The sequence below is a fragment of the Channa argus genome, chromosome 1 (assembly GCF_033026475.1).
Source record: "Channa argus isolate prfri chromosome 1, Channa argus male v1.0, whole genome shotgun sequence".
Taxonomy (NCBI): Eukaryota; Metazoa; Chordata; class Actinopteri; order Anabantiformes; family Channidae; genus Channa; species Channa argus.
This window is the reverse complement of record NC_090197.1, coordinates 45,038,190-45,050,235: the sequence shown is the minus strand read 5'-3', so window position 1 is coordinate 45,050,235 and position 12,046 is coordinate 45,038,190. Positions and strand designations below refer to the sequence as shown.

General features: G+C 40.2%; 1 protein-coding gene across 5 annotated transcripts in view; it reads right to left on the bottom strand.

Annotated features, from left to right (window-relative positions):
* Nucleotides 1-12,046, bottom strand: part of disc1 (DISC1 scaffold protein) — a 38,817-nt gene that overhangs the window by 23,090 nt on the left and 3,681 nt on the right. For 4 of the 5 annotated variants that reach the window (XR_010916252.1, XM_067525558.1, XM_067525559.1 and 1 more), the window contains exons 2-9: nt 10,778-11,691; nt 10,171-10,240; nt 7,745-7,901; nt 6,936-7,032; nt 6,313-6,545; nt 3,961-4,015; nt 2,235-2,337; nt 1,872-2,060 (exon numbers count right to left, since the gene is read on the bottom strand). Coding sequence is in view for 4 of the 5 variants with exons in the window: in XM_067525558.1 (XP_067381659.1) it covers nt 1,872-2,060; nt 2,235-2,337; nt 3,961-4,015; nt 6,313-6,545; nt 6,936-7,032; nt 7,745-7,901; nt 10,171-10,240; nt 10,778-11,691 (1,818 nt within the window). In the remaining variant the exon portion in view is untranslated. The remainder of the gene's footprint in view (nt 1-1,871; nt 2,061-2,234; nt 2,338-3,960; nt 4,016-6,312; nt 6,546-6,935; nt 7,033-7,744; nt 7,902-10,170; nt 10,241-10,777; nt 11,692-12,046) is intronic. The other variant, XM_067525562.1, reaches the window with a different exon arrangement.

Here is a 12,046-nt window from a genome sequence, read left to right as displayed (position 1 = left end):
GCGACTGTTGCAAGGGGTCGTCAGATAATCATTTAACACTGCAGTTGCACTTATCGCTATGGAGCATTGCAATGTTTTTATTGTTACTGTTTTATGACCTACAAATTTAGTGTTTCGGTTCAGCACTCTCATCGGTGTCATTTCCAGCCCTAGCAGGTAACTATTTTGAGCAAAGGCTGTACACTGCCTGCCCAGCACCAAAACAGCAGTCAGACAAAGTAGCTATTAGCTTGTGAGCGTAATGGAACATTTAGCTGTGACATAAGAGCCACATGCTGTATTTCCTCCTGGAGAGCAAAAAAAGACCTCAAACTACAGTGACTATTAAACAGAAATTTGTCTTTTGGCCAAAAATACAACTTTGCACGAATTATGCTTTTACTTTAGAAATGCTTTTAGTAAAAATAGGCAACATTGTGTTAACATTGCTATTGCTACTGTGTTCTTAAAGCAACAAAATGAGCAAAAAACAGCACAGCTCAATTTAACCTACATCACTGCTATGGTGACAAGTCTATGGTAAGTAGAATGAACCCAGGATAAATAATGATGGGGGGTTATCCGAACCATTTAGACCAAACACCATTACTACTGTTTTCTTTTGATTACATTTTAAGAAGCTTGGGGCCATCCAGTCCTTAATGTCAACAAGGCATGACAGAAGTGATTTAATAGAGGAAGCGTCACTTTTCTTTAGTGGCATATAAATGCCACTAAAGAAAAAGCCATATATGTCATCAGCCTAACATTGAAAAGAAATACCATGCTTTCTGAGGATGGAACCCAGGGGAAGTAGGTAAAGGAAAAAAGAAGAGGCCCCAAAATTGAGCCTTGGGGAACCCCGTGCCATGCAGGGTTTTAAAGCCAGATTGAAAGACCTCCAAAAAATGTGCTATTCCAAAAAAGACTTTAACTGCACATAAGCCACTTTTTCTAAGATTTTTGAAATGAAACTTGGAGATGGGCCTAAAATTAGTCAACACAGTTTGATTGAGGCCATACAGGGGAAAACCTCTTAAAGAAAATGAGGAAGGATGGTCTCCTCATCCTCAAATATTTATCTTAATTGTTTGAAAGTGTGAAAAGTGTATTTTAAGTATATGTGGGTGGTTTAATTAGCCAGATGCTTTAAGAAGTAATAAAACTACAATGTGTCAGTTTTATTTTTTTTATACAAGCTTAAGCAATGTATAGTGAGATTTAAGATGTTTTTTGCTAAGCTATGCTAAACAGCTAGCATTTGCATCATATTTAATGTGAAATATACACTATATTGCCTAAAGTATTCACTCACCCATCCAAATAAATGAATTCAGGTGCACAAAGTAAGGTCCATAAAGACGTGGATGAGTGAGTTTGGTGTGGAAGAACTAGACTGGCCTGCACAGATTCCTGACCTCAACCCGATAGAACATCTTTGGGATGAATTGGAGCGAAGACTGCGAGCACTGTGTATTATGTATTTCATAAACACACTCCTAAACCTCGTGGAAAGCCTTCCCAGAAGAGTTAAAGCTGTTATAGCCGTTATAAGGGTGGGGCGACGTCATATTAAACCCTATGGATTAAGAATGGGATGTCACTAAATTTCATATGGGTCTAAAGGCAGTGTATCAATCTTTTTGTGCACTGTAATTAGAAGTGAATAACTGTATTTCCCAAAATGTCAAATTATTCCTGAAGCTATGTAAATGTAACTACACACATCAGTAAAGCTGTCGATAGGCATTAGTGAGATTTATTTGTTGGCCTTAGAAGGTGTTTGTGGCAGTAATGAGGAGGATTTATTGCCTTTAGTTCTATCCTCCTGCCCACAGCAGTGCAACTTCTCCTCTGAGATGAAAGGATCTAGACTGGCCTCTGTGACTCACCGTGCTGGGCCTCCCTTTTTTCTAGCTCCTGTCTGAGCTGCTGCCGCTGCTCTTTCATCCTGGTCAGCTCCTGGCTGCTCCCTGAGCAAAGGGTGTGCAGCCTCTTAGCCAGAGCCTCCAGTCGGTCCTGCTCCAGGTACACCGCCTTCATCTCAGCCTTCAGTTCCTTGGCGATGGCGAAGTCGTTACCTGCACCCATGCACCACAGGAGGCCATCACTCTTACAGCGCTCCTTAATGAGCACCTCGATCATTAATGATGCAATTAAGTGAGGCTAATGACAAGCCATTCAAGTAAATGAGGTAAATAAAAGATGTGAAATCTAGACAGGGGTGTATTGGGTGGAGCTAAGTGGAGCGCTACCTGAGATGGCTGCCAGTTTGGCTTCGTGCAGTGCCAAAAGCTGCGTTTCAGTCTCGCTGGCTTTCCTCCTCAGGCTGCTGCCCAGCCTCTGACTCATGACCACCTGGGGAAAAAAGAACAAGAAGCGGAGCAGAGAGTGGGGGGGGGGGTAACTAACAAATCCTTTGCAGACACATGGATCCCACAGGATGGATAGCTCATTTCCAATTCCACTTTCATTTTCCTTTTGACACTCATTCTTACAAGACCTTACAGATTCATTTCCATCCTTCTGCGCTCGCCCTGCTTTGAATACACAGCAGAGCATCAACGCCAAATGTGTTACCTTGTCTTTAACCTTTAGTAAGAAAGAGAGTGTGTCTCCTTTCACTTGAACAGACAGGGAAATGTGAAATCTCCATAAAAGATGCCAATGCCAATGTCAAAGAAGAAAAAGGCCTTGAATGTCACAGGGCTGGTGGTGATGCAGCACCTCATCACTTGGGTATTCACAGAGGAATTGATGCCTTCAGATACACCCTGTCTGGCCCCCATCTGCCCTCACTGTGCCCTTTAAACCTCTGTTGTTTCCAATGTATTCACTTTGAGTTACCGCCAGATACAATCCCCATGATGTGCTTCCTTCTTTTGAGGAACTGTTTTCACTGCTCAAAGGGATGTGGAGCTGGATTTTCTTCTTGAATCTGACACAGTTTTGTGCAACACTTTGAAAAGGCTGTCAAATAGGTTGGTATTTCTGAGGCGGAACATCTTCAGGGAGTTTTCTTCCCACAGAAATATAGGAAATAGTGTTGGTTTTCTTTTTTTTCAAACAGGCTTGCATAATTTTTTTATGCATAACATGAACTTAAATCTGCTCTGAAGTGCTTTTCAAACTGTGGAAATTCTGACACTGTTGATTGAATTTCAAAACATCGGCCGCCTTGTCAATTTTGAAAAGTCAATAGAAAAAGTAAAAGTTACTTTCATGGCAGCAATCATTTTGTCACAGCGGGTGTGCCAGTTTCCACATGGTGGATATCTCATTTAGGAACAAACCTTTTCATTTTAGCTCAACAATAGACAATCTTGTCATTGTGGTAAAAGCGTCTCTTGGTGGAAAGCCTATATATTTCCTTGAGGTACAGTTGTAGCATCAACCAACCATTTGATGATGGATTTTTAAAGGACACAGTGACAGGATAAAAATGTCTTTACTGGGCCCTCCGTCCCCTGCTGTGCCTCCTTCTCGTTCTATTAAGTCAGTACATATTTCTGCTGCTGCTGGCTGTTTCCACAGTATGTATAGAGATCAGGAAGAGGGAACAGCGAACCCCTGAGAAGCAAGAGCAAACTCCAGAGACACTGCACATGGTGTGGTAAGCCATTCACACATACAAATCCAGCACTGACTTACGCAGAAAGACCACAGATTTGGCAGCATTTCCAACATTTCTTTTACATTGTTGTATTGTTTTAGAGACGATTTTTAGGGAGGATTCATTCAAAATGGCATCTCCTGCTGTGTCTCTGCCTTAGCACACAAGTATGGAGAGTTCATTGCCTTGTCAAATAGAAACAGCCACATGAATACAGACATCGACATTTAGTATGCATATTTAACACACTGAGGCTGTCAGAATACACATACTGTGAATTCTGACTTATTGCTCATTAGACATTCATACACATTCAGTCATTGTTGGCATGCTGAGAGGAAGCTGAGCTGAAAAGAACAGTGGCTTACTTTAGCAGTAGCTTCCTTGATGGACAGATTGAGGGCCTGCTCCTGCTCCTGGAGCCTGCAAAGTGGAAATAAAAATGTTACAGTGCAGCACAAAAAGAAATCTACAGATGAGAGGCTTAGAAGTCCACCAGCTAACTTTTGAATCTTCTCATCTGGCTGCTATTAACATATTATTTTATCTTGGATTTAGAGAGAGTTGCTAAATCTTATATACATTTTATAAAAGAATGTGGATGGCAGCAAGAGTATGCACTAATTATACACTGGTAAGGTCGCATCTTTGTATTTGTGTTGCAAAACATAACACAATCTCCTGCATATAACCACAAATAGAATGTTATATCTGTATACCATCTACTTAGTGTGTACAAACATTTTAAAGCCTTATACTTTAAAGTTCACATTTGGAACTAAAAGCTGGAATTGAATTGGAAAGGTGGAAATACGGAGAAATGGTTAATCTGGCTCATTCAGAGATAACAAGCACCTCTTCGGTACACTATAGAATATTATGTGCTGCACTATTGTTTGTCTGGGTTCCATCACTTTGAGTTTGCAATGCTCCTGGTATTGAGTACATAAAAATCCTAGAAAAGCAGCTCAGTTAAAAATTAAGAAATTTGATTATCAAATTTATGAAGGGTAAACATGAGATCAATAATGATTTTATTATATGCAAACATGCAAACAGGACAAACCATTAAGGTCACATAATTTGGTGACAGAGATATAAATTAATTAGTAAATGGGGGAGGGGGGGGTAAAAATCCATTACCTTCAACACTGTCACCTTGAGTCAGTCCCAATAGTCTCATAATACAAAAATCAGTGTGTGTGTCCTTTTGGTGTTATTCAAGCTCATGTTCACAGTGAACCAATGTAAAATATGAACATCAGTGTTACCACATCCATTCCTGCAGCTACTCTGAATAGTGTGGATTTCAGTAATCCTTGATAAGAGAGAGAAACGCCCTGTGTTATTTGGAAAGGGAACTGCAACACAATCATCATGATGACCTAAAGCACGCCACCTGGAGATGTGCAGCCGAATACCCAATCTGAGGTCCCAATTTCAATCAGTAGCGAGAATAAATGCATTTCAGTGAGGGTGAGAATATGTCAGATATCAAATTATCCCAGTGATGGTGGGTCACGCCACAGAGAAGGCGATAAGTACAATTTACGTGCCTTTCTAATGAGTGGCAAGACATAGAGGCTTTCCACAGTGCTCCCTCACAAGCTATTAACTTCAGAGGATATGATGCAAAGTAATGATTTGCATCGGAGAAAAGTCATTAAAATTCAAAGCAGGTTGAGGCAGGTGGGACAGAAGAGGATTGAGAGCACAGGAAATGGGAGGAATAAAGACAAAATAGTTGTGGCTGCTTGATATATAGTCTCTGAGGCTGATACTAAACTACACATTCTTTATTGAGTCTTACAAATTCTTGCATCACATTACATTCATTAGTGCATTTGTCCCAAAAGAGAAACGGTAAGAGCTTTTGTGGATGTATTAAAAAAACATTCAAAAGTGCACACAAATGTAGCCATATCAAATGCTGTTTTTTTATTCTGTGCAGTAACTAGAAATGTTGTAACAAGATGATAAGATTTTGACTGTGTTGTAATTTCTTATTATAAGGCGGTTTTACTTTACTATTTATTCCAAATGTTAATTTATTAGAGGACAAACGAATAGTTAAAGGCAAATGTAATGATTAGAAAATATGAGACGTTTTTTACAGGAAAAACGTTCATAGGCTGATGACTAGGGTCAATACCACTCACAGCCCTCTAGCAGCCCCACCTGGTAACTAATGATACTGCAGGGACTATAGTGAGTACTTACTGCGTCACCACAGGACAGTGAATCAGGCAAACCGTGGGACTTAAACTTATGCTAAGCCATCTGTTAAGCTGAATAAATGGAACAATATGTGTTATCATGTTACTTGTGTTTGAGTTTTACTATATGATCTATAATGTAATAAAACATAATGCATACAAGTGAAACCTGTAGCTAACCAGTGGGGGAAATGAATGCATAAGACAGCCCAAGCAGCTGATAATTTAAAAATGTTTTGACATTTTATTTATTATTTATTTATATTTATTTAATGATGAAAAATGTAGCGAAGATTTTTAACCCAGAGAAAGTAAGTGGCTTCTTTTCTTGCAAATTAAGGTCTATGACAGTCTTTCAACATTTTTATCTGACTGCAAACTTACATGCCCATGTACATGTGCGTAAGACCTTTTCAGGTCCATTGATATCATTCATTTTTCACGTGAACAATTTTTGGTGCAAGAATAAACCATAAGAAAATGCAGCTTGTGCATGATGCTGACCTGAGCATGGACGACGAAGGAGAGACAGAGATCTGCAAACGGTTTTCAGAGGTGACGAGATCCTGCAGCGTTCGGCTCATGTCACGGAGCTGAGCCACAGTGCAGCTCCTCAGCACGGAGCTCTCCAGCTCCTTAGCCTCTACCTGCTGCTCCTCCAGCTGGATCTGCTGCTCCAGGCATTGATTGTGGTCCCGCAGCTCTGCCAACCTCTGCTCCAGCTTTGCTATCTCCTCCTGCACAGGTTTCATTTCATTTTCAGATTTTACTCATCAGTCTCGTCGTTTAAACTTTATTAAATTTGTCAGTATTATTGTGAGTTTCATTTTATTATTGCTGACAATGAGCTAAGATACTTTACCATTAAAGCCTTAATACTAAATCAAATACTGCTGACAGCATTGGTTTATTTAGAGATTGTTATGTTTTCAAGAGTAAGAAAAGAAAGAAAGAAGAAGAAAATGGAACAGTAGTGATCAAAGGTAGGGCGCATCTGACACATTTGGCACGCAGCCAATCTCACACACACACGCGCGTGCACACACAAACACACACACAAACACAGACACACACACACAGTGCACACAGAAATTACCACTGCAGGCTTTAAGCTGAGCTAAATTTACCTCTACCAGACATTTCTCTTGGATCAGACAATCTCTTCGTTGCAATGGGCTGCGTGTTGGGTCAAACTGCTCCCCTGCATCAGGCTCTGCACACTTGCTGCCAACAAGCCAAAAAGACAAATATTTTATTTTAATGTGTTTAATCACTACTTTTCTAAAACTTAAATATTTTTCACATTATAGTATCATTTTGCTTTCTTTTATGAAAAGCATCTAAACTCTGTAACAAACCACACACAGCAAGTACATATTTAGTGTACCATTTACACTAATGTTTGTTTCCACCTATTTGTTACTGTTTATTTGACAAATGTTTTAATTGGGGAGGGGATGCGCCAGGAAGGGCATCCGGCATAAAAACTGTGCCAAATCGACATGTGGATAAATGATCCCCTGTGGTGACCCTGAACACACAGAATAAAAGCTGAAAGGACTAAAACATTATTTTTTAATACAGCAAAATGTATTGTACATTTCCTTAATAATATAGCCAAATGTTTTTGTTGATCATATTGTGTTTTATTAATATGATCAAGTAACAAGTAGCTAAATATATCAATATATAGAGAGAAATAAATAGTTTGAACTTTTGACTCTGAAGTGTAGTACAGTAAAAGTACAAAATAAAAACAGGTATCTCATAATTGTACTATGTTACTTTCCATGTCCAAACAACAGCTAATGATAATGTGATTCTGGTAAAAAACTGGGCACAGGTTTTGTTCATGGATCAGATATTGCTGTTTTCTTTCCTCTTTCTAAGCATGAATAGTGTGAGGTTACACTAATAATACATCATGGAATCTGACCTGCACTGACTGCAGTCTGCCTTCTTGAGGGCGCTGTGGACCACATGTTTTAGCCGCTCAAGGAACTGGGCCACGCTGGGCTGTCTGGAGGGTAAACCCAGCTGCAGAGCTCCTCGCTCATTGTAAAGCTCCTCCAGCTTTTTTCCAAAACGCTCAGCTGAAAATACACAAACACACACACACACACTGAATAACATGCATGATATGCAAAAATAAACTTTAGTTATTAGCAAATGGGTTCAAGTTTCAAAGTCAACATAGAGACTGAGGATCTCCTTGCAGCTGGTGCTGTGACTGTTCAACTTTCTCTGCTGGGTTCATGATTAAAACAAAAATATAAAAAGAAATATAACATGCTATTCCTAATCAACAGCTTTACTTTTGTTTGCAGCAAATCATGGATATATGTTCTTTCCAGGATTTTCAGGCATCCTGCTGCCAGGAAAAAAAAAACAGCAAAATAAAATAACATGTGCCTGATGTCCAAAATCTGTTAAGACCCAAATAATCACTGCTCCTAAATAGCAAAGATGGTAGGAATGCAGAAACTCAATACTAAAGTTAAAGTACATTAAGTACATTCTTGCATTTTTAGTAAGGTTGAGGTGCTAAGTACATAACTTAAAAAGTTACTTAAAGTACAATAGTAGGAGTACCCCGCCGAGAAAACAAGGCATTTTAAACACTACAAAGTTTAGTGCTGTTATTACACAACCGCAATACTAAAAAGTTGTGTAAAGATGTGTAAAACGTAAATATGCAATTATTTGCAAATCTCATCAACCCATATTTTATTCACAAGAACACAAACAGCAGATCATTTTAACATCTAATTGAAAAAAATTAGCTCGTTTTGAATTTGATGGGAGCAACACACGGAACAGCATGATGTTTACCATTGTGTAGCATCCCCTCTTCTTGTAACAACTGTCTGTAAATGTCTGGGAAGTGAGGAGACCAGTTGCTGGAGTTTAGGAATATTGTCCCTTTCTTGTCTGAGGATTCTAGCTTAACAGTCCTGAGCCTTTGTTGCTGGACTTTTTTGTTTTATGATGCGCCAAATGTTTTCTAGTGGTAAAAGGTCTGGACAGCAGGCAGGCCACTTCAGCACCAGGACTCTTCTCTTGCAAAGCCATGATGTTGTGATGGATGCAGTATGTGGTTTAGCATTGTTTTGCAGAAATATGCAAGGTCTTCCCTGAAAGAGACGTTGTCTGGATGGGAGCATGTGTTGCTCTAAAACCTATATGTACTTTTCAGCATTGAAGGAGCCTTTCAAGATGTGTAAGCTGCCCACGCAATAGGCACTAATGCAGCCCCATGCCATCAGAAATGCAGGCTTTTAAACTCTCTGCTGAAACAAGTTGGATGGTCCCTCTGCTTTTTAGTCCGCAGAACACAGCGTCCATCCATTTAAAATAACTATTTCAAATTTTGATCCATCTGACCACAGAACAGTTTCCATTTTGCCTCAGACCATTTTAAATCAGACTTGGCCCAGAGAACATGCCGCAATTTCTGGATCATGTTCACATATAGCTTCGTCTTTGCATGATGCAGCTTTAACTAACATTTGTGGATTGCACAGCGTACAGTGTTCACATACAGTGAACATCTCAAAGAGGCTCTGCCTTTATACCCAGTCATGTTATTGTTGTGTTGCCAATAACATAATTAGTTATTACTTGAAGTTATTAGTCAGTTTCAACATCTGTTCTATTGTGAATAAAATATGGGTTGAAGAGATTTGCAAATCTTTACATTCTGTTTTATTTTACATTTTACACATCTTCTGTATAAGATGTAGTCTAATCTTGTCCAAAATTGGTTGAAAAACTTTCAAAGGCAAAAATTATGGCAAACAAAATGTTTAGTAATTATTACAAAAATAGGACAATGATCTGTGTTACTACAGAGACTTGTCGAACAAAAGCAGCAGCTGGTAAAGGAGGAGCTGATTTTAATCACCTCATATTCTGACGAATGGTTAATCCATAATAATACATCAGAATGTAAATAATGAAACATGAACTGTATTTTACAAATCCCACGTGGACATAAATAAATGTGAGTTTTGCTGTAGATTTACTTTTGTCTGTGCTGCTTTCAGTGGCTTTTGGCTTTACTTGGCTGGCTGATGTGATAGCTTTGCACTTTTAAGCATAGGTACACAGCAGAAGAGACTGTTTAACCCTTCAGTTCATTACACATTTAGCTGCTAAAGTCACATTAACTCAACCTTTAAACAATGTCAAGGAAATAATTTTACCTGACAACATTCGGACCTAAGCCAAAAATACATAAGGCAACTGAGTGACTTCCCGTAAACTTGGTCCTCTAAATGAAAGAGGCTGATAAAAGTCTGAATTCTGCCCAAATATAAATAAATTAAAGGCATAGATTCTGACACAGTAATCTTAGTTCACCTGCATCATAGTCATCATCCAAAATGGCTTTCTGCTGGAGTCTCTGCAGCTTCAACATCATGGACTCAACCTGAGAGTGAGACATAATAGACAGAAGACAGAACAGATTACCAAAAAGTCCAGAGTGTAACGATATTTACACAGCTGCCAAAAAAGGGTGCAATGACCGTCATTTCAAAGTGATATCAGGTCAGCAGAATATTAGAACCTCAACATGATTATGAAGCAAAACTACTCTCACTGTATGTGGTTGACCTATTTCTTTCTCTCATAGACAACTTAACAGATCTTATCTGTTGAGTTTAGGAGAATGAGCCCTAACAATAGTTTAAAATTTTGGCAAATACACTAATCAGTTCGGTTCCACGTGTTAGAATCCCTCTCTAGTCCAAGGTAAGCTAACCAGCTGCTGACTGCAGCTTCAAATTTACTGCATGGAAACAAGTATGCTATTCATCTTATCTACTATCTATTATTAGGAAAGCTTCCCAAAATATTTAACTATGTATTTAAAAGGGACATGTTGATGTGCTGACATCTTGATATCTTGACTGACCTAAACCCAATAAAGGTGATTGTGACCACAGCCCTGCATCTGATGACCCACCTTAGTGTGAGTGCGGTTGTTTTGGAGGCAGTCTTGCATCACGCCCTCATACTTCTTGACCAGGTTGTCCCAGCCTTGGTCAGAGGCGGGCGTGGCACTCTCATAGCCAGAGGTAACAGAGGAAGCGGACGCAGTGTCGGAGTCTACAGACAGTGAGGAGGTGATCTCTATGTCAAGAGATCGAGAGTCAAAATCTGGCAGTTCAGGTGTAACCTCGCTGCCCCCCCAGAGACATTCCCGCCAAGACCTGCCCCCTAATGACAGGCTCTGTCTCTCTGTCTGGCAGCCTGGAGCGGATGAGGACAGTGACTGGACAGGAGTTGATTGCTTTGAGATATCAATGAATAAGGCTGCTGGTGTTGTTTGAAGCGAAGTAGGTGGTTTAGGTGGCTGATTAAGTGGTTCTGGTTTTTGAGCTTGGGTAGAAGTGGTTGTGTGTGTCCTCTGGCTGGTGTTGAGTGACTGTTGGATGAAACTGAAGCTGGAGTTAAATATGTCCTGCGGTGAGGACTGTAGAGCCGGGTTCTGTGGTGATGAGGTCTGACCCTGTTGACTGGATGTAGCATTAAAGGGATGGCAGTCCACAGCGTGGAGAGGGCGGACAACAGAGCAGGGTAAACGCTGGCTGCATGTGAGGTTATCAGGTCGCTGCTGATTCATTAAGGACACTTTGACACCTGGTGTTAGACTCCTCTGAGCCCTGGTTGCATCAGTGATGTCAGTAGGATGCCAAGATTTTCCATTCCTAATGCAGGTGGTCCTCTGTTTTAGCTCTTCGTCCTCCTCTTCCTCCTCCTCCACCTCTCGCCCATGAGCACTGCTCTGCAGCCTGTACTGTTCTCCTCTCATGTACCCTGGTCTTCGGTGGAGCCTTTTACGGCCGGAGCTGCCAGCTGTCCCTGATGCTCTGCCACCTGTCGATGCAGAGATTAACCATTAAGCTGGACAGGATGGTCACAAGGGAAGTAAAGAATGAGCTCATAGAGTGACAGGATTAACTGTGTAATTATGAACTACATAAGGATCCTGTGATGCTAAATGTGGCAATAATCCAGTCAAACATCAGTTTATTATTGTAAATGTGTCAGAGTGATACCAAACCAAAATTACTTCCACGCAGTCGCACCCTTTGCCCCTAAAACAAGCTCCACTAACTGAATGATTAACAGCATGGGCAGCTGGGGGACATTTCCCAGGCTTCTGCTTCAGCTGTTGGGAAATACCAAAGCCACACAGTAATCTTTAAATAAGTCACGCCCCTCAATGGAG